The following is a 27,982-nucleotide window of genomic DNA, read 5'->3' as shown; positions in this document are numbered from 1 at the left end:
ATGAAAACTTGACATCAGGCATTGTCCAAGTTGTCCTCCATGTATGGCACCGACTCCTGCTGAGGCTTCTCTTGGCTTTTCTATTCAGTAATCAAAGAAGCAGGAAATAAACAGCAGCATCTTTTCAGTAGCTTTTACGACAACAGTTTTTCACACAATTTTAGAAGAGAAACAGGGTAGGTAAATATGCGGAAGATATTGGATGCAGCAGTGTCTGAGTGCTCTGGGTTTGATGAGGGGGTTCAAGTAGTTTCTTGTACTAAAGCATCCCCCATCTGCTTCAGTGAGTTTGGCTCTTAACTTAAGCAGTGATGGAAACAAATCCCTGTTTGTTAAAGCTACAAGAACATTTGTCCCTGGTTCCCAAGTGTGCCTCAGGCATCGGAGGCACTGATTAATCTAGTCCAGTGAAATGAGGCTGTTTTCCTGTACTTTTACATATGGTAAAGTGTTCCCTCCTATTCCAGTCAGCAGCCGTGCAGTCCAGCTGATACTGTGGAGGCCAGCTACTCTCTGTATGCCCCCCTCCCTTGCTGTTTTTCTCACTGGGCTTACCAGAAATGGAGGAAAGTGGCAGAAATGAGGGGGGAAAAAAAGGCGACTGAGTGCCTGGAAATTACTAACATAATGACGATGAGAGAAAATAGATGTGTACTCTAGGGAATGGTATAGCTTTATCATGAGGGTGTGTGACTCATAACCATTTGTCATAAAAATGCATCCAGTAGTCTGAGTGCATAATAGATTTTGCAGGAGGGGTTGGGATTAGGAACAGCTGTTATAAACATGGAAAGTAAGGAATGTATTTGTCTCATTGTGGATATATTTATATGTAGGCCTGTAGTGGATGATGAACCAGGCTAAACTCAATTTGTCTTTGTTTATTTGTGGAATAAATTGCCCCACTTTTTAGGCTGACAAACACCATATCAGTAGTAAGTATTGTGCTGATGTAAGTTATATGAGAATAAGTGTTTTTAAGAAAACAACTCAGAAATCAATACTTTTCTGAAAATATAACTGAGTTTTGGTTATATCAGTTTTTTGGTTTATGATGATCACCCAATGAATATAAAAGCTGATGTAGTATTGAGGCCCTCTAGTGGTGAATGTGCGAAAAGCTGATGAGCTACACGATTGGTGAGGCAAAACATTTTAATCGGTCCAGTTGTGCAAATAGAAAAATAACAATTTTCTGAAAATCTGTTTACAACACAGGGAAAACAGTTAATCTGCATTTGCCATGAGTCGCACGTAACAAAACACAGAATTGATCATGTCTGTTTACAAATATTATTTACACAAAACAGTGGCCTATTCACAATATGAGATGCAGTTCAAAAAGTGCTACAGTATATTTCATAAACAACATTTTTAAGCTTTGGGGTGAGAAACAATTTTCTGCTGTTATGAGTCATTGATGCAGTCAGTGTGTGTCTGACGTAGTCTGCATTTAGACAGAACCATGACTTACAGTCTCTGAGGGTCTATAAGGGGCTATAGAGATACAGGAGACAACTGGAAAATAATAATTAAAAGTTAACAAAAATAACACCGTCAGCATACATTATGGTCAATGTGGCCATGATATGCACAACCTCTCATTTCTCCCTTAACAACAAAACAAGAAACAAGAAAGTCCAAGTCACTAAAACTCAGTCCAGTCATATTTCACACATATGTTTTTCATATTTACAAGACCTTTCCATTCCCATAACTATAAAAACAAATAGTTCAATAATAAAAAAAAAAAAAAGAGATGACAAGTTTTTAAATGGGGCTCTCTGTTGATAATGGATGTATGAAATGGGCCATTTCTATTTCCTGCACACTGATAATGCAAAAGTGGTCATTTTAAACATCAGAAAGCACTTCCATCAACAGAAATCAAGGCATACACAGTCCACTCAGCCGTACTTGGTGAACTCTGGCACCTCCAGCACCATGCTGACCTCCAGGCTGCCTGGCATCTCCAGGCCCAGAGCAGGGTGGCACGGCTGGGTGAAGCAGTGGCTGAGGCTTCCTAACAGCTGTCCACTTTGGGCGTTATAGAAGGACAGACGGCCAAGCTGGTAGTCCAAGAGAGTGCCCACTCGCTCTGGCAGGTCCATCGCAAACACATCAGACTGAACATCGTTATGAAGCAACTGGTACGTACAACTAGAGAGACAAAGAGAGGGAAGGTGGAGGGCTTCAGAAAAAACAGGAAATATACAGTATCTTATAGAGCCTGACCAATATATTGGCCGGCCAGCATTAGCTCACCACATAATCTGGGTTATATAATGTTGGGTGATATGCAAAAAAGGCAGTACACATTGCAATAAAAAGCACAAGTCTTGAGATCATTTTAAAATAGTGTTATTAACTAGTTTGTCTATCTTTTGTGTGTTTTTTTTTTAATTGCAGCCAAACATAAATATTGGTATCAGACCCAAAAATCCAGTATCAGTCAGGCTCTGTTTAGAAATGAGACAACTGTTTTATGCATACCTGGATTGTGTAGGGATACAGTGCAAACACCACGACTTGTTGTTGTCGCCCAGTGGGCTGTTTCTATTGGCTGAGCTGTATGCCACTCCCAGCCTGTAGGCGGGACTTCCTGTCACTTTGGTCTCCCAGTAGTAATGCCCTCGTGCTGGCAATAACTCGCCCAGAATGGATGGACACCTGGAGCATCACCACACACACACACACACACACACACACACACACACACACACACACACACACACAGAGCTCTGGTTTAGTACATCCCAAGGCCTGACAAGTGGTAAGAGATGGTTTTTTTTTTTCCTGTTTCAAAGGGAGTGTAACTCACTGATTTTCTGTGGGTGGTGTGTTGTCGTGTGTGTCCTGGGAGTAGTGCACTGTGGTCTGGTCCTCTGACAGCTCCAAACACGGGTGAGCTGAGGATTTCAGCAGGTGGAACCTCGTCCCTGAAAACAGGTACAGGCAGGAGAATGGTGACAACAGTACAAACAAAGCATATAAAGTGAATTGTGGGACAAAATAACATGCGATGACATAGTCTGTGTTTGGAAATTACAATTGTAGAAATGGTCCAGTTGTGTGTGTATGTGTGTGTTTCTGTGTTCCTTATACCTTTGGTGGATATGAGTGCAGCCTCGCTCTGTTCACTGGCTCCAGCTTCATTCACAGCTTTGATGTAAAACAGGTAGTTCTCATTGGGCTGCAGGAGAACCTTCTGCTCACTGCCTTTGATGCCAGAGATGGACCTAGATTCAAAGCACAGACACACACCCAGACAGACACACACACTTTTGAACCACGTGTCAGTGTAAAACAAGTGTGTTCCATATGGTTGAAATATTTGTTGTTTTTGGCAGCATATGCAATATGTCTTTGAATTCAAATTCAAGTAGCATATACAGTATATGCACTTAATTATTAGTGTATCATATGATAATTAGAGTACCAAACAGAGAGGCTTTATTTATCTATGTATCTATAACAAACACAATGAATGCCCCATGTCTGATGAGTGTTGGTGTATGAGACCCACCTGAGCCCCTCTCCCTCCAGTTCGTACTGGCGGCAGTACTCCAGGGTGTAACTCTGTGCTGAGGTCTGTTTGGCAGAGCTCCACCGCAGCATGGCCGAGTCCCACAGTACAGTACAGCGCTCCGTATCGATCACTGGCACTGACGGAGCTGGCACAATGACAACAAGACATCTGAGACCATAATACTAATTTGATATTTTAATGTTGGGGAAATTCTCTTGTTGTTTGTCCTCCTTCACAGGGAGGTCAGAGGTCAGAGTTATTTACGGGGCAGCAGGTGTGCAGATGGTTAGGCTTCAGTGGCTTGCTCAAGGACACTCCAGCAGGGCGGCTGCTTGGCAACACATGTGCCCTGCTCCTCTAGTTGAAGGACAGTCTTTGTAACTACCAGGCCAACCTGCTGCCCCCAAAATGATGATAGTGATATTGTGCTATTACAAAAGTCACTATTGCACACTATCTAATTTTATCTTTATGACATGAATGAAAGTTCTCTTCAGATCCTTTCCGGTGTGCATGCACAATACCAGGACCTAAACAAAACAGAGCCTTCATTAATGTTGTTAGTAACACCTGTGTTTATCCTACGATTCCTGTCAAACTGGATGCTGTGAAAAAAATGTATTAGATTGAGCATGTGGACTGACCAGTTCTGAAGGCCAGTCTCTCGCTGGGCAGAGAGCAGCCGGTGTAGTTGACAGCCATCACCCAGACCTTGTATGTCTTGTCAGGCTCCAGCTCCTCCAGGACGCAGTAGCTCTCCTTCACTGTCACACGATACTCCTCTGACACTGCTACGGTCAACAGAAGTCACACTCTATGTTTTGTGTAGACATACTGTACATATTTAGGAGCACTTAAATGTACTCCCAGACAAAAGAAAACTGCAAAAAGCATTTAACCCTCCCATACTTTATTTACAATTCCACTATTTTCCACCAAATTGCCATGCATCCTAATTAATTAGATGACAAAGAGCCTTCTCATAAACTTAAATAACCAATATTGCAATTATCAGTTTCAGTATCAGTAATATTTCCAACTGTCATTTTTTCTTTGAGCAGCATAGACATTTAAACAAAATCCCTTTTATGTAAAATATGGCTCAAACACATCCCAACAAATCTGATGATCACAAAGAAAAAAAGACAAAGAAAAGAAACTCATATCAAACTTCCGCCCACACTTTGAAGATCAAGTTCCATCCTGGAGGTATTTACCTCCTTGTGGATCCTCCATGCAGTAGACCTGGAAGCAGTCTATGATATCTCCAGGGTTGACTCTCCAGTAGACCGTGACACTGGTGGTGGTGGCTGAGCCTTGCTCCTGGGCCTGCAGTGTGGGCTTCTGGGGCACTGAGGCACAGAAGGGAGGGTATAAGATTTATAATTTATGGTCTGTGAAAAGCCAAGCTAGGAATCAAACATGTGCAGTGCTGCAATTGTGGATTTGAGGGTGTCAGTGCTCTTTGGTATAGATATCAAACCACCATCACACAAACAGACACGGACACAGGTGTAGATTTCTTTTATCTACCGCAAAGACATGTCTTCATCAGACTCACCGGGGATTCCCTCGCGTTGTGCAAGGTGTGAGTTGGAAGTGTTGCCCTTGGCATAGTCCTCGAAAACCAGCAATCCCCTGGGACCCAGCTCCAGTGACATGGCTGACTCCAGAGCTGCTTTGAGCCTGATTACACAACCACAGCACTGATTCTCCAACCACGACCACAGGGTTTTGACAAATCAACCTTGAAACCCTTATTTTGCAACAGGCTATGAGAAGGAAAGTCTGTCCTCACAGGTCAGTAATGAGATCAAATTAGCATTACAGCATAGCACACAGGTTTATAGATCTCAAAATACTGCAAATCACATAGCATGCTATATTTGTTATCACTCTCTCCGGTCATGTGTTAGTAAATCCTTGTTAGTCAACTCACTCTTCTGTCTCTGACAATATATTACCTTGCATCAATATCTTCAGGTGACTAATGAGAGAGCAGAGTGAAGAGAGACTGATCAGAAACTTGCAATAGACCCACATCACTACTGAATGGCCAAGCGTGACATCACTGATCTTCAAGGTTTTGCAGGTTGAGTGTCACTCACCCGAGCGTCTGTCTCAGCCTCTCTGGCCGTGGTCTCCAGAGTGCCCTTGGCAGAGTCAATGCTCTCCTGGAAGGAGACAATCTGGTCATAGAGCTGCTCCAGCTTGGCCTTCTTCTCCTCCTCCATGCTGAGCGACATGCTGTTGTACTGATCCATCACCTTGGCCATCATCTCCTCATTCTGGGCCTGCATGGCCTCTTCTCTCTCAGCACACTGGTCCTGGTCAGGAGGGACATTAGGCTTAATCAGCATTCACACAGGAAATTATTTCTTGTGGCATGCCACATTACAACAGTGTCAGTGATGACAGCAGTAATCAACTGTAATTAACACTCTCCTAATCTAATGGCATAATTTAAGCGTAACTATGCCAGCTAAAGAATCCCATCCATTATTGAAAGTGACTGCCTTATCAAAGAACATCTGTATCAACACTAAACACTAAAGGATTAAATGATAGATAAATAGATAGATAGATAGATAGATAGATAGATAGATCTTTACCTCTACAGAATTGTAAGCCAGCTCCAGCTCAGACACCAGGTCCTCAATGTTCTCCGACCTCCCCTGCAGCTCTGAGATCCATTCACTCAGCTTCTCCTGTGAAACAAACACTTGCAGGTGAAATATCATATTTATACCTATGATGTTCTTAGAGTAAATACAGCTGGGAATGAGCTTTTCAGCTCAGCAGATAATGAGGGATGGCATCCAGTGCTGAGTGGAAGCTAACGAATCACCATCAAAATCACAGCATAAAAAGTTGAGGGATAACACACATTCACTTGATTGGCAGACAAGGGGATCTCTGAAAAACATGAGAACCAATCAAAACCAGCACTAAGTGTTTGAGCAAATACTCCAAAATGAATGAAGCCTGTCCAGAGCAGTAGTGACAGCTCCTTGCTGCCCCATCCTGTGTGCTGACAAAAATTTCCCACCAGTGATCATACCTGCTGGTTGAAGTTTATTTGGACAAACAAAGTGAAGCTACACGGTCACAGTTAGTGGAAGTGATTTGTGATTTAGACTGATAAGCCAGGTTTATTTTCTTTAAGTTAAAGTCTTGCCTAGTGCAGCTTCAAGGGGAAATTCCAGGCATGGTTTTCCAGTGGGAAGAACAGCGGGAATCCCCAATCATCACCTCAGCACTGCTCACAGAGTGACAGCTTACAGGCATTTAAATAGGTCATGTTGTGGTCTCTCCAGCTTCTCCACCCGGGGTGAGATGACAGGTGTGTGTGCTTGTGTGTGTGTGAATGAGAGACAGAGAGAGAAAGAGAGGGCAAGAGCGAGAGAGAGAGAGAATGTCTGGAAGGGAGAAGGCGTTAGTTACACATTTAGCTCAGAGAATTGGACAGGATACAATTTTGCTGACTTGTTTTGGTAAACTTGCCCTGATCAATTTTCACCACCAGAGAGATCAACAGGCCACAGTTCTTGGTGTTGCAGCCAGACTTGCATTATAGCTTTGATCTTTGTAGTTTTTAGCGACCAGCTGTCAGCGTTACAAATAATTACAGCATCACACACACAGACAAGACCTGGAACAAATACTTTTGGTCTTTCATGGTTTGTTCCAACCTGGGGAGGGATTTGCCACACAGGAAGTGTCAGAGGGTTCAGATAACCAAAGGAAAGCATTTGGAAGTCATTTTAATATTCTTTCCTGTGGTTGACACCTTGCCAGACTGAAATGTCCTGATGCAGTGTACCATATCCTTCTGAAGGTCAATTACAATGGTGTCTTGGATCCTTAGTTTGATTGATCGCCCCCACTTATTCACTGGTACACTTTTTTTCTGGGTCTGCTTCCTGATTATTCACTCTATTATCTCCTAAAAAGTTTGCAGAAATTACATTTTTTAGTTTGGTTATTTGTTTTTGCTATCTGTCTTTAGGGCCAGAGCTTAATTAGGCTCCATCTAGTCTATTTTTTCTTGTTGAAACTCACTGCAAAATGTTTTAAAGCACAAAAGAGCACTAAAGAGTTGGTCTCTCTTGGTTATGTTAAATTGATACTTAAGCAAATGGCACTCTCTGATTTGTTGTGTTAAGATTTAAATACGGTTGGCTCATGAGTCTGCACGTTTAACACGGACTACTGCTTCTTGGAGTGCTACATCATTGGTGTAGATCAGGGGTGTCAAACTCGTGCCATGGAGGGCCGAGAGGCTGCAGGTTTTCATTCCAACCAACAACTCCACCAGGTGATTTCACTGATTAGTCCCGCCTCTCTGTTTCGAGGTAGGGTGATCAGTGAAATCACCTGGTGGAGTTCTTGGTTGGAATGAAAACCTGCAGCCTCTCGGCCCTCCATGGCACGAGTTTGACACCCCTGGTGTAGATGGTCTTTATTTGGCCAGGTTTCTCTCCCTTCTTGGTCTCAATGGGACCACTTGGCTAAATTAAAGTTAGACATAATGAATGAAATAAAAACTCAGTGCCACAAATAAAAATTTACGTTATTATTTGCTGCAGGTCTAATCAAGATTAGCGAAAGCAGAGGGCTGGCCTCTTGCTGACCCAAAGGGACAGCAAAGGGAGAACAGTGTGAACAGATCACATATCAGTCCCCGCTTGATGATGTCACACTGGACCTTTCCACCGTTCAAAACAGAGCATTACATCACCGTAATTTAATGTGCACAGCTGGAGCCTCGGAGCCGACTGAGAGCATGCGAGCTGCCAGGTTGACTCATGGCAGCTCATCTAATTTAGGACCAGTTTATAGCGTGATGTGCAACACTAATACCAATAAAGTGTGTGACGATAATAAGGATATAGCACAATAATGCTGGTAAAGTGTGTGATGGTGAGCTGCAATTAGATTAGAGTGTGTGGTCTCTGATGAGAATTGTTGATTATTTAAGATGGAGCCTGTTATAAATGATCTAATATCTGGAAGACAATGTTGACTCAAAGGCGGATAATGGTCTAACAGTTGCCAGCTTTTTTAAAATATAGATATTAAAGTCTTGCTTGTGTTAATGCCTTCAGTGAAGCACTGGAAACTCTCATTGTTAAACTCTATGGTAAGTGTTACCTTGATGTCCTCATAGGCACTGTCCACAGAGGTCACCTCATGCTCCTGGTGCTGTCCAGACATGCAGTCCTCCTCTGACAACAGACACCCACAGGTGACACAGAACCAGTCCATCCCCTGGAGCTCAGCAGCTGCTCGGGCCTGGATCTCCTCCTCAGCATCAATAATATCATAATCAGCCTCAATGAGCTCTTCCCCTGAAGGCAGGTCCAGCACTCTCTCCTCCAGCTCTCTCTCCATCTCTGTCCTTTCTTCTCTCTCTTGACCAGACTCTGGTAGAGGCTCTTCTGCAGCTCGCTCCGGCTCTGAAATCTCTCTGGCCTCCTGTTTGGATATTATCTCATACTCGAGCTCCTCAGCAGTCACCTCTGGATGCTCTGCAACCTCTCTGTGTAGCTCCATCTTTTGACCGACATCCTCTCTGTGAAGCTCAATATGTATATCCTCTTTAATAATGTCGGTTTCTGGTTCCATCTCTGATTTTGGCTCTACACCCTCTGTTTCTGACTTTACATCCTCTCTGTGCAGACCGGACAAGTCCTCCTGGGGAGTAAAGCTCCGGAGACGGGAGAAGACTCCCTCATCTTCCTCAAAGTCCCTCTCAATCTTTTGCTCCTCTTCCTCTGCCTCCTCTATACCTACAGGGGATGAAGGTGAGCTCTGGCTGTCTAATTCCTTTGTCAGTAGAGCTTTGTCTTCCCCTGCTTTTACCTCCGGTTGAAACTGTGTCAGCACATCTTCAGCTGGTGGCTGAGGAAGTACTGACTGTAAAGTTTTGTCAGCAGGAGCTACAAGAGTCTTACATGTGTGATCAGGTTCAGGTGGAACTACTATATCACTTTTTGTAATCTTATCTGAGCACTGACCTATCTCTATGTCCATCTCTACAGCTTGTCCCTTGGGAACTAGGACGATTAACTCACCACCCTCATTGACTGTCTGCTGAACAACAGCCTCAGAGTCAGTTTTAGCTTTAATTTCAGCTGTCAGTTCGTCTGTACCTGCTTCTTTCTCACTTACTGATTCTTTTTGTTGACTCTGATCAGAACCGCGGACTTCAAGCTGTTTCTTATCTGCATCTGGCTCAGTTTTCTCTGGCATCACAGGTTCCAATATTTTGGGTAAAATCTCAGTTTTAACCTCTGATTCCTGACCAGCATCGACAGCTTCAGTCATACTTTGTGGTAATGGACTGTCTACCACTATTTCCTCTATGAGAACTTCCTGTCCTTTTTCTTCCTCTGGGACCTCCGTTTGAACCTTCGGTGTCTCAGCGTTAGTCACCCCCTGAGAAGCAATCTTTACTTGAAACTCTGCTACTTCTTCTTCCATTACCTCTGCTACTGCTTGGACTGCAGGCTCACAATCAGTGGCAATCACAACAGCTTTTTCTGGCATATCTACTTCTGTTTTACCACTGACCAGGCCTTCAGCTGATATCTCAGTTCTAACTGAAGGTTCAATACAGATAGCCATTTCTTGTCTTACGGTTTCAGGATCTTTCATTTTGGCTGGGAGCTCTGCTTTGGCCAAGACCATGACATTTACCTTCTCTACTTTCTGATTGGTAGCTACTATCTCAGAGTTAAGAGCTGACTCCTCAGACAAATTCTTCTCAGTGTCTTTTACTTCCACTTTATGTGTATCTTCAACAGCGTCTATTTTAGGCACCTCACTGGTTATAGGTGCTTTCACTTCTGCTGGTCTCTCCTCCGTGGCCTTTACAACCACCTCAGCTGTTTTTTCCATGATGCTTTCTGTCTGAGATGGCTGTTGTGTTTCAGTAATGCCAGGCTCACACATCTTTGCTGCTGGTTGTTCTCTCTGATGATGCTTTTCCCTCTGTGTCTTTTCTATTTTAATATCCATGTGTTGCATTTCAGGTACACTGACTTGCTCATCACAGTCACTCCCACAAGACTTAGTCTGCTGTTTCTTTACTTTGTCTTGTGGCTTAGACGCTTGCATTGACTCTTCTGAGGGTCTTCTGATCAGAACATCCTGCTGGTCACTTGCCATGGTGGGATGTTTTTCCTCCTTTTTCTTATCTGTTTCAATGACAGTTTTTTCTTTCACCTTTATCTTTGCTGACTGCGCATGTACACTCATCTCTACATCACTGACCTCCTGTGGTGTTAATTCCTTCTTTTTCATCCCCTCTTCCTCCTTTTCTTCTTCCTCCTCTTCTACCACTCTTGTTAGACATCCTGTCATTTCAAACTTGCTCTGTGACCACATCATCCTACCCTCTGTCTTGTCCTCCTCTGAATCTGGCTGAACCTCCACTGTGGGAGTTTCATCTTTCAGAATGAACATCTCCAGGTATCCATCTTGCTCCTCTGGATCTGACAAACGTCTCCTAAATGATCTCTCAGATGCCATGCTCTCTGCCTCAGAGTACTCCTCATCACTCTTCCTCCTCTCCCCCACAGCATCCTCATACAGGTCAGAGTACATGAAGGACATGGCAGTGGGCTCCTCCAACAGGATGGGGTCAATGATCTTTGGGGGCCCAGAGGAGAGAAAGATGGGGGTGAGGATGGTCTCTTCACTACCAAACAACACTGAACCACTCTCCTTCAGAGATCTCTGGCTCTCTCTTCTCACTCTCTTCCCTGCTTCCTCCTCTTCCTCATCCTCCTCTTTGTGCTGCTGGGCATCATCAGGGGCCCCGTGAACCCCATTTCCATAGAAAACCTCATCCAGATGCTCCCCAGCTATCTCCACATCTGTGACAAAGACAAAAGAGTCTTCTGATGTATGGGGGCTGTCTGTGACTGTCTCCTTCACAGGTTTTTGCTCTTCTACCTGAGGCTTTGGCACAGGCTGTTTCACCTCGTCCTGTAGCTCTGGAGCTTGTTCCCCAGGAGTTACCTCATCCACCAGGGTAAACTTCTCAAAGTAGTCCATGTCAGTGGTGCCATCTTTCTGAGCATCTGTGTGTCCGACCTCTGTGACTGCCAAGGGCTGAGAGGAGTCCTGCTTTGAGCCCTGTGCAGAAAAAAAGAAGCAGTGAGTGAATCCATAGAGGACTTTGAAGTGTTCAACCTACACAAGTGAATTTTAAGACAAAATGGAAATCTTAATTTCATGTAGATGACAGATAAGTTCATATCTCTATAACTATTTCAAAGCCTTCTCAATAAAATATGTCAATAAATACCTCTTTGTGCTCCAGTATTTCCACCTCCATCTCTCCTGGCAGGACATGATTCTGTGGTTTTGCCAAACCTTGGTGATTTCTGGACCTGATCCCAGGAGTCTGGTCTAGATAAGATAAGTTGTCCTGCAGCTCTGTGCTCTCCTCCTCATCAACCGTGGGCAGTTTGGATGGGACTCTGATGTTGAGAATCTCATAACCCTCTGAAATCAAACTAAACAGCTGTTGATCTTTGTCTTTGATCTCCTCCAAGTCTGGCCCTGTTTCTGTTTTCTCCTGTTTAACATTGGGAATTGAAACCTCTGCCATCTCGGGTCTCTCCACTCCAAGAGCCGAGCCCGATCTTGAGCTGCCAGGTCGGCTCAGCCTGTCCCCCAGCCTGCTGCTCCTTCCTCCAGACCTCGTCCTCCTGCGGACGACCTTATCCTCATCAAAGATGATGGTGATTTTACCCTGGGCTCCAGAGCCTTCCATGCTGTAGGCTTCAGAAATGGAGCTAGTCTCAGAGGCCCACGGAGTAGAGCAGCGGCTAGAGGCTGTCTCCCAAACAATACCACTGTCCTCACTCTGGACTGTTACCATGGAGAAAGAGGGATCCACCATGAGGCACTGGAGTTTGGGCCTCACTGACTGGTCCTGGACTACTTCTCGCAGACTGGAGGACAGAGGAATAGACAGACTTAGAGAAAGGAGTAGAAGCTGTTTTTAGCGTTGGGAAGTGGAAGGGCATGAGAAACTTGAGAGAAACTTGAGAGATGAGAGATTTTTTTGGCACAGTTCATGGAAATGCAACCAGAGAACAAACCAATCAATCAAATAAAAGTATATTCCCAAGATGTGCCAGCATGGAAATCGCTAATCATCTGTTGCATCACTGAGCTGGCAAGTTAGCAAGTCTAAGGTGATTTCTCAATACGAAAACATGATAGCTTTAGCTCAGTTTTCCTCAGGGTGATTATTTGAGAAGTGTATATTTCCCTGTTTTGGTGAGTGCACCTGTGCCGGTGTCTGCCAATGCCAGTGATGAGCTGAAAAGTTATGATTTAATGCGCTCTGAACTCACTCTCCTGTTATGAATACAGCTTGGCCCCAGGAGAGTTAGGACCAGGTGACGTTCCCAAACGTCATAAATGTAATATTAGAGAAGAGATGACTGTCTTAGATACATATTCCCATGTATAAATATCTTCCACTATTTGTCATGGCATGGATAGGGCAGTGTATGAAACATAAAACAATATATAAGACAGAGAATGGTGCCTTATATTAAATTCTAGGAGAGAGCTGCTGTACCTGCAATACAATATCATAAAAACTTGCTTGAACAAATTAACTTATGGCCTTCTATCTTGCTTGCTGTGAGTGTCATTTCTCTTCTACACAGGTACTGTAAATATGTGCTAGAGATAGCAAGGACAGCAGATGATCATTACATGTCTTAACTATGATGAATGGATTGCTGCTTGGTGTAACTTGGATACACCCGTCCAGTGTTTGCTCTCCAGACAGATAAGACACATTTTGTCTCTGCTGGAAGCAATTTGTCAAAACATATCTGAGCAAAGAAGCCCAGAAATAAATCATTTCTCAAAGACTTTGCCTTGCCCTCACCCACAGTTGCGGACTAACCCATGACCTGCAGTCAAATACAAACAGGCCAACAATTTAGTGGCCCTGGTAAAAGGCATCCCAGCAAAAAATAAATTTCAGGCAGCATAAAGTGACCCATGATTGTGGTTTCTCAGCTTTTAGGTTCCAAACTGTATTAATTAGACTGCATGGAGCACCTGTTTCGCAGCTCTTCCACCTCGTCTTCATCGTCTTGGCCAACGGCCCCTGGAGCTTCGCTTTGAAACTCCTGTAATTCTGTCATTTCTGAGTCCAGACTCTCACATTCCTCCATCTCAGTAAAATCCGATATCCTTCCTTTTGCTCTTCCCAGTGTTCTTTTCTGTGAATTTCAGTGTCCTCTTGGTGTTTTCAGCCACTCTGAACTCACAAGAGATGGTCAGCCTGTTTGTGTCATTCTAAGTTGGGAGCTGTCCGTCTGACTCAGCGAGGGACAGAAATAGTCTGACAGGGGAGTAGAAAGGAGAGGGGAACAAGACAGGGGTATGAGGCGCGTGTCAAGAGCATAGGTGTCACTACCTCAAGTTTAGTGCACTAGCAACAAACCCCCAAAAGAAGTTGGAAATCCACCAGATCTCAAGATAGTTGCGAGATCTAGACAAATCATAAGTCTGTGACTCCAGTGCTGTGCCAATGGGGTTATGTGGCTTTAAGATCAGAATCCCCATTGCTCAGTTAAATATAGGTCAGGTCCTGAAACAGTACCCCCTGCTCCTGGTGGCAACTCTAAACAGGGACAGATGGGCAGATACACACATGCACATACACAATGTCTCTCCTGTAAGGCATGTTTGACACCAAACCCTCTATCTGCAATGACACTGTGCAGAAGCCATAAAACTTGGCGTAATAAGGCATCAAAGCCACGGAATGAAAATATCAGCACACAAGCTGCCAGAGGGGCACTGCAGAGAGGACTTGTGCAGAGGGTCTGGAAATCTAGGAATCGTCTTTTCTTTCATAATCTTTTTCAAGTCCAATGAATAACACCTACACTTGTTGACATTTTGAATGGCATTATTAAAAGTGAAATGTGCAGGACTTGGAAGAAGGAAAAACACCCATATTGGTTATGCTGATGTTCCAAAAAACCTGGCATAATTAGAAGGATTGGACCTGTTAAACTGGGTCCAAAGAGGGGAGGTAACCTGCAATCATCAGGCTGAAGGGCAAAAGTTAGGGTTGGGGATGATGAGTGTGGCCAACATCTATGATCTTTATTTTTAAGGTGACAGGTGGTCAACTGTAACATAACTGTCCCATTGGGAGAACCACCCAAAGAAAAGAAAAGGAAAAGAATTGAGTTTCATGTTGAACCAATGGGACTTGCACTGTGTAAAGTCAGTCTAAAATAGTGTATTGCGTTTAGTCCTAGTGTTTGTTGCTAACAAATCCACTTTGCCTCCCATGTTGAAAATTATCAGAACATCCAGGATGGACCACTCTACCAGTTTTGCCCTTTGTTGGAATAAATGAAAATTATGGAGGCCACCACATTTTAACAAGTAACAAACTTCAAAGTTTGATATTAACCAATAATTACATTTCAGCATGAAAGATTGCAAACAACTAAAAATAACCGTAAACATTATAAGCCATTTGCCCCTTCTAGTAGCACAGTCCAGAACAGCACTGTAGTGCAGTAAGGCTTCACACAAGAGACTGAGAACAGAACAAGATCCCATCATACAACTTCAGAAATTTAATCCTTTAAATAACCATTTAAAAGACAGTATAGTACAAAATGTACAAAACAAGCCAGGGAACATAAACCAACTGAAAAAAGAAAAGTGAAATGACACCTGTCTGTGTAAATTCTTTCACTAATGTATGTATTTAGTGAATTGATCCTAAGAGATCTACTCATCAGTTTTTGCCAAGTTGACAACATCAAGGCAGGACACCAATTCAGACACAGCAGAGGCATGACACCAGTCATGGAAAAATACAGCACATCAGGAGCATTGATCATGATGTGTAACAGCCAGAGTGCCTGACCTATAAATACTCCCCATCTGAATGCCATTTACTTTGAGATGTTGACTATCACACACGGTAAAACATTACTTCAGTTTTAAGAGGAAATGAAATCTTGAAGAGATGATGTCACTGGAGGCGGCTTTTAAAGCAGCGGTAAAAAAAGAAGTATCGTCATAGTGTTTAAACCCACAGTAGCACTGCTATTTACCTACAAAAATAGAAAAAGCTGCCATTAAATCACGTTGCGGGTCAATAAATCATATAAATCATGTAACAGATTGGTACACAGACAGGTTGAAGACAAAAAAAGATACTGGCAAAAATATACATATCAGAGCAACTGGCAGCAATAGCATGGCATCTTCAAAATAGGTTTGTACTGTATGTCTGTATGAACTGACCAAATCCAACTTCATACAGGTTGAACATCAGAAGGTGTAACCTTGGCTGAGACTGTGACTACTAACCTACAAGCCTTGGACTGGTGTGACAAACATTAATACAGTTGCTTTGTTTTGAGCTAGTCTTGATACTTTCTGCAAAAAAAAGCTTTGTGTCCTGGGATAGAGGGCTACCTACAAGCCCAAATTCAACTCAACAACAGTGACCATTACCATCCTGACTGTGCAGTGTCTCTCGGTCACCTGTTAAACAGCAACATGACATTTTAGTGAGCTCTGCCACAGGACCTGTGTGACTGATACTGAGACCGCCTGTCTCTGAAGACAGAGAGAGAAAACAGTACATTAGGGAGGTAGCGCGGCTTCTCCGTCAGCACATCCCAAGGTCTCTCATCATCTGTGGAGGAGATACGCCTGTCTTGAGGTAGAAGGCTCTAGTCAGCTTCTCTAATTAGAGGAATCCCTTATCTCCTGGACGACTCTTTATTAATGGTGGCTCTGACAGGGAGGATTGAGTTCAGGTCCTTCCTCTGCTGCAGGATCCCAGAAGACTGCACAGAAAGAGATGAAAAGGACAGTTGTGAATGACCTGTAGCTGGTTCAAGCAGCATGAGGGAGTAAGAAAGGTAAAGACTGCATTAGAATCCCAATGAAATACTGTACCGTGACAAACTGAGCTTTAATGGCATCGAACTTGATCTTCTCATGGACAGCCCTGGCGACATTGTTCCTTTCAAATGGCTCTGAAACACAAGGAACCACAAGGAATATTTCACTGAACATTTAAGCAATATCACACAAGAGGGAATACTGTTATACTGTATATCAGCACTGCTGTGATTCAGTTGTCAAGTTTGTCATAGTGTGCTGATATACAGTATAACTGCATGATCTCGAGTGTGACATTGCTTTTATACAACAGTTCAAACAACGCGTGAGTAATGAATTTTTCTACTCCACCAACACAAATAATTCTGTCAGAGTTCAAGCAACTGAATTGAAAATAATCAGTTTCCCAACCGCAAGCTGGCATGCCTGATGGTTTCCATGGCAGTATCCGCTCATGGTACTCTCTTGCCCATTAGGCAGAACTACTTAACCAACAAACAAGTTAATCTTTGTGCTGTCATGGTGTATATTTAGTTATAACGTAGATCATGGCCATTAATACAGCTAATGGTCAAAACTGAACATTTGTAAGGCGGAGACATACATAATAGTAAATGTCAGAGTGCTGTTTAACTCAGCGCTCATGGAATGCTTCTTGTCCAATCAATATAGCTCCACCAGAACTAATTGTTGTATAAAAAGTATTACTGTAGACTTGTGTAAGCCTGTTGCTCCAGTTACTGTAAACTAGTTATTTGTAGTGGTGGCAGCAGCATGTTGTGTCCACAGTGATTACCCTCTACACAGATGAATTTGTCTCTCCACTCTCGAGAAGTGGTCTTGGGGAGAGCTCTGGCCTCTCGTACAGAGATCACCTGCTTATCCCACCTGCAAGACAAATGCAATAAAAAAAAGCAAAAGGATTATTTGGTGCTTATTAAACTGAAAATGAAGCCAAATACTGGACAAGGTTTCAACTATCTAATGAATTTTTCTATACAAAATGCTGTTAACTCATGACATCACGCTGTCATGTCAGGGCCGCCTCAAGCCAAAGGTCCCACCTGCCACTGTCCCTCAATCAGCAACATGAAACCACAGACAAAGATGTAGGACAGAGGAAGAGGGGGAGCGAGGAGAGAGTGACTAGCAAAGGAAAGGGAGAGGAGGAGGAGATGTGAAATGGGTGCAAGAAACACAGCATGAAAGCAGTAGTCACTGCTGGGTGCTCAAAAGGCTGCAGAAGCCCATCAACAGACTCATCATGTAGTGTGGTCAGGGGTTACCTGAAAACTGTGGCATAGTACTTGAGAAAGCCCAGAAGCAGGTCTCCCAGAGAGGACTGGTTTCGAGAGTTGTAGGGGGGAATGTGTCTGGGCCCCTCTGGAACCATGTCAATTTCCATCAAAGGACTGAAACACTCCTGATAAACAAAGAGCACAGGAGAAGAGACGGTCAACCTGATGTCTGGAAATGTGTTTAACTGACTGCAGCCATTTGACATATGTCAATCATCCCAAACTGTTGAAATAAAAAAATAATAATAATAATAATTTTTGCTTATAGACTTATGTCTGTAACACTTTAACAGGCTACTTGCTTTACTGAAAAAGCATGAAGAAGGCAAAATATATATCTATATATCTATCTATATCTATATATCTATATATATAGATATAGATAGATATATAGATATATAGATATATATTTTGCCTTCTTCAGATATATATATATCTATATATATATCTATATATCTATATATATATATAGATATATATATAGATATATAGATATATAGATATATATATAGATATATATATAGATAGATAGATATAGATAGATAGATAGATAGATATAGAAACTTATTTTCCAGTTGCATTTATTATAACTTACGTTGAATAGCAAGGTGTGCTAAACATTAAAATGTTAATGGAGAAGAGATGTGGTCATAGCAACAGTGAGTGCACTTACTGGATAGTCCTTCTGAAGGGAGGGAATGACAGGTTCCTTAAGAGCTGGGAAAACAACAAACAAATGATTAGATGAACTTCAAGTCAAATTTATACATAGAAAAAAATGCTTGGAATTTGTGTGTGTGTGTGTGTGTGTACTGACTCTGGAGGTAGTGGAGCACCATCAACACCAGTGTGTAGCTGCTAAGTGTTCCTTTGCTGGCATCATTTATGTCGTGGTGGCGTGCCCATTTCTTGACAACAAGGATAATGGGTCTTACCCTGAGATCAGCTATGAAAAAACAAACAAACAAACAAAAACCATACACAACCTTTCAGGGTGAATACTGTTTGACAAATGGAGAGAATGAACTTTCACTGTTGGATGTCTCTTTAGTTTTACAGACAGAGAATGGACAGAGGAGTTTAGAAAAGTCTTTTCACACAGAAACCAAAAGGAGCAACATATTAATGACAGTCGAGGTCTCACTCACCATAGGCGTAGCTCCTAAGAAGAAAAGTGTTTCTGATGCCCACTGTGTTGTTGATATTCAGATCAAACTCCAAACCACTAAAGGAAAGGAGCAAGAAAAAGAGAGCCATATTAACCATCATTTCCAACTCGAATGAGGTTGTAAACATTGGCTGCAGAGACTAATGTTTACTTCCTACCTGCCTTTCTCTCTGAATCTGAGGATAGGGACCTTGGCTCTGATCAGCTGACTTCTCTCAAGATATGCTGTGAATCAAAGCATATAGCACAAAGTCATGAAATAATCTGCCAAGCCTGAATTTACTCTGAATATCTGAAAAAATAGCTCCATCTAGTGGCACCCGGCTTGAGGAGAACATAAGTTCTGGGCTGAAAATGAATCTGCCATGAGCTTTCCTGGGCAACTGCACTACTACACCGGAGCCCACACTGCAAATCAACAATTGCTACTTTTTTGCTTTGACTCTTGCAGGTGACAAACAGACAAGGCTATATGAGATTAAAAATGCTAGAGAGCATTAAGGGTTTGTAACTACATTATACAAAATGAATTGACTTTTAAAAAAGTGGTTTATTTGTACTCACGCAGTGAGTTGAAAAACTTCTGGAGGACAGAGAGTATATAAATAGGATCAGGTTGTTGATTCATCTGAAAAAGTAAAAAGGAAAAGTGCGTGTATGTGTTGGTGTGAGCTTATATATCTTTAACTTATACTTGAATATATGTAACTCAAATACATATACAGCTGCAGTGTCCATCGTATGCCATAGGGCAGTGTTTTTCAAGCCCCACCTTCAGTAATCTCATGACCTCAGTCATGTTCACAACTCTTCATGAAACAGATCATTTCAGAAAGTGATGTCTGATTATCTCCACCAATCAAAACCTCGATCAAAAGGACTCTCACCCAAGCCACACCCTTTAAAGTTATTTCAAACAGGTCTCGCAAGGAAATTTTTGATATACCTGGTAAAACGGGAGTAACAAATAATTAGACAGCTGACATAACCAATTCATGAGAATCACTGGCCTCCTTTATACCTGATATTAGCATGCTTCTCCACATACATACAGTCCCAGCGGCAGCTAACTGCCTACTTGTTAAGGAAACGTTCCTATTTAAGTTTCACTTTCATTTTCAGCAAGAGATTGGTTCTGACCAATTTTAAACTTCATACACGAACTGTGTGTTGTAGCAGGGACGGCTGTCAGTGACAAAAGACAATGCAATGAGGTGGTAAAGACAACAATCATAAAAATAATGATGAAATGTATTTTTCGGCAGCAGAAATTAGAATGCAGTGTCCTGTCACAGTTAAATACACTTACGAGACGCCCTGGGTGTGGATTGGAGAAACATGTCCATTTACATTTATGTTCAGTGTTGTCACAATGCATCCCTGACCACCTCCGGAAGTGGGTTGGGTGATTGGATCACAATCCTTCCTCTAATACCCCTTTTCCACCAGGGCTGGTTCGGAGCCGGTGCCTGACTTAGCACCAGTTTTTTGGTTTTCCACTGCCCAAGCAGGGGCCAAACTGGTGCCAAACTGGTTCCAAACTGGTGCTAGGCAAGCACCGACTCCGAGCAGGGGCTAAACAGGAGCCAGAGAAAGAACCGATGACGCGGCCCACCGCGTCATTGGTGGGCGGGGTTACAAAACAAAACAGGAACTGCGAACGCTATAAACATAAACAATAATCCCCGAGAAGCCGTGGGTTATACTGATTTTACAACGGCATCACGAATCCGACAGGTAGCCGGCAATAATTGTGTTTTTCGCCTCTGTATTGAAATGTAGGCTTGTAAAGACACAAGCAGTATTTGCATCGCTAATAAATCCAGATCCTGCTCCACCCGGGACTAGAAACTGTATCGGGAAAGCAGCGTTATATGCTTGACTGTGACGTGGCTCACGAACATCATCCCCGACTCACTGATCAGTTTCACCGGCTTCAGGACAGGACGGGCGGACAGAGACAGAGACGCTGCAGACGCTGTATAGTATGAGTATGCAGTTTTATGTGTGTTGAAGTGATGAAGCTGCCGTGACAATGTAATTTCCTGCAAAGGATTAATAAAGTATCATTCATTCATTCATGATGGTTATTGTGATTCTGAGCGAGCGTCTCGCGCACCCGTCATCACGTTTTCCGAAGACGTCATGACGTGGCTCTGAATTGGCTCCACTTTGCTCTTGACCGGTGGAAAAGCAAACCGGTTCTTCGTTGGCACCAGTTAAGCACCGGCTCTAGCACCAGCTCCGAACTAGCACCAGGTTTTTTCTGGTGGAAAAGGGGCATAAGTGTCTTTGGTGCATGTACATGCATGCGTGTACTTTCATATGGTCACGCACTATCCGATTGCAATGTGATCACCAGAAACACATTTTAATGCAAGGTGTAAATAGGTGTAAATAGTGATAGTTGGCACTGACCATACATCACTTAATGACATTTCTGACAGAATTTTTTTTCTCCAGCCATACTCTTACATACACTGATCTAATTAAGGTATCATAAAAATATGCAGTTTTTAATTGGATCAAGAGTAGCACTGTAACAAAAACATGCAAAAAAAGATTTCAAGACCCACTAGCTTTTCAATTCATGACAAAAACTGGTATTAGTGTCAGTACTTGTTTAATAAACAAAAGAATGGATTCGCCAAAAGAGCTAACGAGAAATATCTTTTCTTATGGACTCTGACTGCAATTTTGATGAAAAGGTGGACCTTGGCGTGGAAAAGGTTAAGAATTCCTGGCCTAGAGGAATCAGTGGGTTGTGAAACACTACCATGAACTGGTGAGTGTTTGCAGGTTTTCCTTCCCACCAAAAAGTTAACCAGGTGGTTTCACCAACTAGTTCCTCCTCTATGGTTGAAAGAATTTTAAGTACGTGTAATCTGTACACACCCAGGCACTGATGAGGAAAGAGCTAATCAGACAACATAACTAAAACTACCTGTGTGAGCCTTAATCAGTGGCCAAAGTTACACAGTGCAACTTACGTGCAATTTGTTGCATGTTCATGTTCATGCTCATGACTTCCATTGGATGGAACTCCTTAACAACTCATGCATGCAACCAAACTGCATGAAAAGGTTTCACATGTAGCCTCGGCCTCAGGTTGAAAACTTGGGAACAGTCAATCCTATATAGCACATGCTCAGACACAGCTGATCTAAGTCCGATTCAGCTTTGGATAATCGTAACAAAGTCTAAAATACTCACGATTCCCACAACAACGAGACACAGATCAGCATCACTTGTCCTGCAACCCAAACCATTCATGGAAGAACCAGTCAAGTAGAGCCGTGCCACTGTGAGAAAGGCAAGTAGTGAAGGAGATTAAGCGGAGGAAACCGGAGCAGAGCATGACTGTAGTTGTGTCCCAATTCAGGGGAAACACAGTGTATGAAGGGGTGCTCTTTGGAGGACTGATGGCTAGACGTTTGAACTACTTAATGGTCACTAAATGTGAAGGTCTACTGAGGATCCCCTTGCATCATTGAGAGTGACGCTCAAAAAAACGTGATGTAACTTAACTGCAAAGCTAACAGAGGTGGCTACTGAAAATATGACATGAGGTTACAGATTTGATCATTTTTTATTTATTTATTTATTTTTTTTGATTTGGTCATTTTTCACTTGCCACCACTGTAGCTTTCCATGACAACTGTGTGAAATGGATGTTATGATATAGAAAATGGCCATGGATACATCAATTGTGTAATTGTGCAAATTCTAGTTAAGGAAGGCCACACATCTGGGCCACATTCAGAGGACACTTTGGATTGGGACAGTCTTGTTGAGTGACTATGACAAATGTAGTCTGGAAATGCAACCCTCTAAGACAGCAGCCTCTGACCCGAAACACAGCTTGTGTGCATCTGACATACCTGGAAAGATATTTTGTATGTCTTCCTGCAGCCGAGTCCTGCACATCTCTTTCCTTACTAAATCAGGGGTTTGCTGTTGGCATGCCTCGAACAGCTCCACCATCTGACTGCTCAGCTGAGGGTACAAACATACGCAGTAATCACACTTACCAGACCATGCTTGCACACACAGCACACTAAGATTGATCATCTGAACATTATTCCCAACCTAATCTACCTTGTCCTTGGCATAGGCCTGCAAAGTGTTGCTGCTCCCTGGGATAGCAGGTGCCTGGGTGTAGGGCGGCGAGTGGTGGCTGAGATCAACACTAGAGTGAGCCATCCTCGACGTCCCTGCCACCTCTTGGTCATGTTGGTACATGGGAGGAGGAATGTGAATGAGAGGACTGCCTCTGTAATGGTGGGCAGGGGAGTCAAGGCGCTGGCGCTTCAAAGCATGGGGACTGTGGTCATCAATCTGCCTCCTGAAAAAAAAGGGAAAAAAACACAAAGATGAGGAAATGCATGCAAGAAAACACCAGCCCTCATAAGTTTGAGCCAAATGTTCATAAAAAGAGAGTGAATGAGAGAGATGATTAAAAAAGGAATGGAGAGAAAAACGCCCTACTTCCGTCCTTTGGCCATAGTGTGCGGACCGGGGACAGGTGGGGAGGGAGGAGGCGGAGGGGGCTTCCATTCATATGGAGGCATCCTATCTGGGACAGCTAGCTTTGGATGGACCTGGAAGCTGAACACACACACACAAGCGTTAGTGTACAGTCATATGAAGGACAAAACAAGTGTGAGAATATGTTCATTAAACATGCAAGGCAAGACCCCTTCTACACAAGTGAAGGGTAACAGTCAGATTTGTGTAGTCTGGTGAAATTTGACAGATATATTATATTATTATATATATTTCAGATATATTTCAGATACATTTTTACTTTTCTTGGGAGAATTCAGCAGAGGACCTTTTGGGAGACACAGCAATAGCTCCTGTGTTCTAAATCAGAGATAGTACAACAATAGTGTATGCCAGTTTTTTATTTATTTGTTTGTTTTCTTAACCCTCCTGTTGGCTTAAATTTACTAACATTTTTTGACAACTGGAGTCAATTTGACCCCAGTTTTTTTACACCTTCGGAAAATGATAATTATAAAAATTGTAACCCTACTTTATATGTCTTATTGACAACCTAAACAGCTCTGAATAAAACACAACCTCCCCACTCGCCCTCTCTTACAAATGAAAGTCATTGTGGGACTCATGTTTTCCCTCCCCACTGTGACATTAACTATCAGTGGTTGCCACCCCTACCACAAGTGTGATTATGTTTGGTTAGGGCCCTAAAGCAGAGGGAAGTTTTTTGATGATTATAAAGGGCATGTTATAGTTCCTCAGTGTCATCCAAAACAACTAAAGCAAATCTGTGTAAAATACTGATATTTCTTATATGTTTATACAACTGGGGGTCAAGGAGAACCCAAACAAACACTGATGTGTAAACAGTGTGTACATTAAAAACATTTCACCAAATCCTTTTTGTTTACTCACTTGTCCCCATTAAATTAGGGGAAGTCACTAAATGTGAAGCAATATACATAGATGTCGATATAGATATAGACTGAAATAGATATATACAGATGTTAATCATGTATTTAGAGACGTCAAACAGTGAGTGGGACCCCACAGTGAACAGGAGGGTTGAAGTTACCTGTTGTGGGGACTGAGCTGAGCATCAGCCAGTCTCTGTGGGTGATGGCGAGGCACTGGGGGGACATGGTAGAGGCCATTACCGGAACCCCTGCTGTTGTGGGCCGGGCTCCCCCTCGGCGGAGCGCTGCGGGGGTACATGCTGCGGCTCTTCACGGAGGACCAGCATCAACCTCACTGCTGTTCAACGCACATTTGTAAAAGTTCAGCGGGTAAAAGACAGTGGAGTCGGTGACGATACAGAAAAACATCAGAGACAGAGAAAAAACATCGTCAAACATCATGAGTGACAATGCCCCGACAAGTGTTGGGAAACAGAAACTTAACAGTTGCTAATGGCCGTGCAATGTTAACGGTTAGCTCGCCGGCTAACGCGGAGCTGCGGTTAATTTATGTCGCCAGAAACTATTATATCTTAACTCAGACGGCTGTTCGCATGAAAAATGTCGTTGTGTAAATGAGATAAAATGTTTACTAGAATCCCGAAAACACTCGTGGCAACACTTACCACATTGCATGTCACATGTAAACAAAACTGAGAGGGTGCTAATTTCTACATGCGCCTATTTCCGCATTGATGCCATGACGTAATGTGTTGAACGACTTAAAGGGGCCGCCACTAATGTAATGTGGGAGTCTGGGCAGATACTCACGAGAGCCTGAGCCCCTTTGGGACGGATAGGATGCTGCCCCATTCATTCTAAGTGGAGGACTGACGGTGTGAATTTACCGTATTTATCTGAGCTTTTTATTCAGCTTGTGTAGGAGCTTTGTGGGCTCGGAGCCAGAAGGTGTAAGCTTATTGCATGAAATCCCCGCAATCAACCCTGTCACCCCACTTTTACCATACTTTAAGGTCTCATCTTTATTATGACATGTTTGGATCTGAGGTTTCTCTGCGTTTCCAGCATTTTGGTTGTTCATGTTAATAAATAGGCTATTTGTTTTACTGCCCTTGGCCCCTCGTACGGCATGGACTTGCTTAAACTAAGAGGTGCCCCCCCTCTAAAACGTTATTCCTTCACATTCATGTATGCTGCCTCATATCTACTTTTGTAGGCTACATAACTATAATATATAACGTATTTATAATAAGATTATAACCATAGCAATGAAAAAAAATCCTCACTATTAGAGTCCACATATGATCGCATCTAAACCTCAACGGAAGGATGCGAGACAGACTCAGCTGTGAAATCAGTCTCTCAGTTTTCTGTCAGTAAAATCAGTTTTTCAGAGATCAGTAGTCATAAATCTCAGGGGTTTATTTGTAGGCTATTAGTCAAGATAGGATGGCACATGATTCTTTTGATTGAGTCAAATGATCAGAGGAAAAACGGGGGTCGCAGTTGTCCAGTTTGAATAATTTAAAAGGCGAGTCTTGGCCTCCTGTGTTACCTGTAATAGCTTTGATTTATATATATATATATATATATATATATATATATATATATATATATATATATATATATATATATATATATATATATATATATATATATATATATATATATATATAAGGAAAACATCAGCTGATTTACTGGACCTGATAGAGTAAGACTAAGGAAATATTAATGTAAATATGTTAGGTAATGTTTTATTTATTTAGTTAGTATTTAATGGTTTATTTGTGAGGCAGAATGCAGAGAACATTAGTAAAAGGTCACAGAACATAAAGCGGGCGGGATTTCTAGCACAAGCTCATTTGCACCCCTTGTCCCTGCTCGGCTTTGGGTCTCACAGACATTCATTGTTTCACTGTCATGGCAGTTAGAGAATAAAAATAAAACTTAAAAAGTCTTTTATCTCTTGGCATAGCAATATACTTCTCAATAAACTTTTTTTTTTCTTTTTCTAAAAGAACAAAGCATAAATGACATCAGTCCCTTGAGCACCGGGTGACGTCACTGCGGAGGATGGTGTCGTGACGTCGGCAGTTCAATACTGACAGTGATCTGAGTAGGAGAGAACCGGATGTATCAGCCAGATGTGTGTGTGTGTGTGTGTGTGTGTGTGTGTGTGTGTGTGTCAAATCAATATTCAACAGGGGAACATACAGGATATCTTGATCTATGCAAACGACCCCACATAAGATAGTGAAAGCAATTATTATAATAAAAAGCCATAAAGTATTGTTAAAACATATTAACGCTCTAACAGCCTGATTAAAAAAAAAAACAAAAAAAAACTAAGAAGCAGTGGTTTAATGGGAAAAAAACTGTTCTGATAGCACTATTGGAGGTAAAGAATGAAAGAGCTGTAGTCTGGGCGAGAGAGAGAGGGGGTGTAGCTTGTGAGCGGATGGTAGGCAGCCTACAGAGAGAGGGAGAGAGAGAGAGAGAGAGAGAGAGAGAGAGAGAGAGAGAGAGAGAGATTGAGAGAGAGAGAGAGAGAGAGAGAGAGAGAGAGAGAGAGAGAGAGAGAGACGCGGGTGGACAGTGTGATGTTCGTTATCTGCTGGGCAGCCTAAATGAGAGTTGTCTGTTCCAGTCAGACAGGCAGCAGGGCTTCACCCATTCAGTGAGGATCTGTAATTTACACGACAATAACAGGGTGCCAGTCGCATCTCCACAGGACAATACACTGGATCTCCCACGGTGCTGCTCCGCCACCAAACGCACCCAGGGCAGCTCATCTGTTTGAGGGAGAAGAAGACGACTGATTTCCACGCCATGTGCAGAATGAGATGTATGCGCGGTTTCATCCGGTGACAGCAGAGGGAATGGAGCAGTTGCCATCAAATTCCTGCAGACGCACCGACGGTGATACAGCGGAGGCTGCCGTGTAGAGGGGAGAAGACCTTCATACGCAGTAGCCAATCCCAGAGGTTCATTTTCCATCAGCCAGCGCAAACGGTGAATAGGATCAGCGGTCAGGTGTCACTCCTCATTTCGATCACAACAATGGGGTAAGTGAGTGTGATCATCACCCCCCACTGCATGCCCGAGTTTCGTTTCCCCCTCTCGGCATTCATATCAGCTGCTGCAGCTGCTTCACGGGGCATGAACTTCCTCAGACCGAAACTACACCACGCATAACAGGCCTAATGACCTGGAGGTAATCATCAAATTATGTCTAATATGCATTACATGATGCCTAACACTCCTCACAGGTCATGGATGCGTGTTTCTGGCAGGCTGCCTGAGATGTATGATTTAATCTTTTGGAGGCCTTGATGTGACTGACAAAGCTCTCACCATCAACACTGTCCAAAAAAGAGCAAATACAGAGGCAATATGACACTCATGCAGCTTTTCCTCTCAAAATCGGTGTATCTGATAAGAGATACAGTTTAGGACTGAGGTGATGAGCCAGAAATGGAGGTGCATAAGTTGCCCCATCATCAAACTTTTAGAATAAGAACAGAGGGTTAATGTGGTGGTTCCCAAAGTGGGGTCCGGGGGCCGCCTTGGGGCCATTCAGGGGGTTCTAGGGAGGGTCCTCAGCAAAATTAAGCACAGGTTAAATTCACCATAA

At 42.8% G+C, this 27,982-nt stretch overlaps 3 protein-coding genes across 4 annotated transcripts in view; 1 reads left to right on the top strand and 2 right to left on the bottom strand.

Annotated features, from left to right (window-relative positions):
- Window positions 1-1,153: 1,153 nt before the first annotated feature.
- Window positions 1,154-13,746, bottom strand: cmya5 (cardiomyopathy associated 5). Its single transcript, XM_030059281.1, has 17 exons — window positions 13,631-13,746; window positions 11,847-12,498; window positions 9,550-11,674; window positions 9,214-9,321; window positions 8,950-9,069; window positions 8,684-8,898; window positions 6,142-6,237; window positions 5,638-5,856; window positions 5,494-5,516; window positions 5,091-5,215; window positions 4,747-4,881; window positions 4,174-4,320; window positions 3,527-3,674; window positions 3,106-3,239; window positions 2,822-2,939; window positions 2,494-2,670; window positions 1,154-2,160 (listed from the first exon to the last, which is right to left on the bottom strand). The coding sequence occupies exons 1-17, from the start codon at window positions 13,744-13,746 to the stop codon at window positions 1,908-1,910; spliced, it is 4,911 nt and encodes a 1,636-aa protein (XP_029915141.1). The 3' UTR covers window positions 1,154-1,907.
- A 1,407-nt stretch (window positions 13,747-15,153) lies between these two features.
- tent2 (terminal nucleotidyltransferase 2) lies at window positions 15,154-25,104 on the bottom strand. 2 transcript variants are annotated; one of them, XM_030060388.1, is made up of 15 exons: window positions 25,014-25,104; window positions 24,507-24,685; window positions 23,417-23,536; window positions 23,027-23,273; window positions 22,810-22,924; window positions 22,142-22,230; window positions 19,493-19,556; window positions 19,087-19,153; window positions 18,909-18,985; window positions 18,578-18,706; window positions 18,434-18,477; window positions 17,749-17,885; window positions 17,259-17,350; window positions 16,517-16,596; window positions 15,154-16,404 (listed from the first exon to the last, which is right to left on the bottom strand). In XM_030060388.1, exons 2-15 carry the CDS (start codon window positions 24,644-24,646, stop codon window positions 16,318-16,320), a joined length of 1,488 nt encoding a protein of 495 aa, XP_029916248.1. In that variant the 5' UTR covers window positions 24,647-24,685; window positions 25,014-25,104; the 3' UTR covers window positions 15,154-16,317. The 2 variants fall into 2 exon arrangements, with proteins under 2 accessions (XP_029916248.1, XP_029916247.1); XM_030060387.1 differs by having other exon boundaries at window positions 15,154-16,412; window positions 16,522-16,596; window positions 24,507-24,682; window positions 25,014-25,071.
- Window positions 25,105-26,975: 1,871 nt separating this feature from the next.
- Window positions 26,976-27,982, top strand: part of homer1b (homer scaffold protein 1b) — a 23,769-nt gene continuing 22,762 nt past the window's right edge. Inside the window, exon 1 of the mRNA XM_030060391.1 lies at window positions 26,976-27,413. Within this exon, the coding sequence (XP_029916251.1) occupies window positions 27,409-27,413 (5 nt within the window). The 5' untranslated portion in view covers window positions 26,976-27,408. The remainder of the gene's footprint in view (window positions 27,414-27,982) is intronic.

This window comes from Myripristis murdjan, chromosome 9 (genome assembly GCF_902150065.1).
Source record: "Myripristis murdjan chromosome 9, fMyrMur1.1, whole genome shotgun sequence".
In the NCBI taxonomy this organism is placed as follows: Eukaryota; Metazoa; Chordata; class Actinopteri; order Holocentriformes; family Holocentridae; genus Myripristis; species Myripristis murdjan.
The sequence above is the reverse complement of the archived record's forward strand: the minus strand, read 5'-3'. Positions and strand labels throughout refer to the sequence as shown.

Excerpts from the sequence above, each read along its gene's own strand:
- tent2 (XM_030060387.1), bottom strand. The coding sequence starts at position 24,646 with ATGTACCCCCGCAGCGCTCCGCCGAGGGGGAGCCCGGCCCACAACAGC. Across the intron at positions 23,537-24,506 it reads CAGCTCAGTCCCCACAACAG|CTTCCAGGTCCATCCAAAGC; the intron begins GTAACTTCAACC and ends GTGTGTGTTCAG. Across the intron at positions 18,707-18,908 it reads TCTTAGGAGCTACGCCTATG|CTGATCTCAGGGTAAGACCC; the intron begins GTGAGTGAGACC and ends GTTTTTTCATAG.
- cmya5 (XM_030059281.1), bottom strand. The coding sequence starts at position 13,746 with ATGGAGGAATGTGAGAGTCTGGACTCAGAAATGACAGAATTACAGGAG. Across the intron at positions 6,238-8,683 it reads GTGCCTATGAGGACATCAAG|GAGAAGCTGAGTGAATGGAT; the intron begins GTAACACTTACC and ends TTTGTTTCACAG. Across the intron at positions 5,857-6,141 it reads TGGCTTACAATTCTGTAGAG|GACCAGTGTGCTGAGAGAGA; the intron begins GTAAAGATCTAT and ends CCTCCTGACCAG.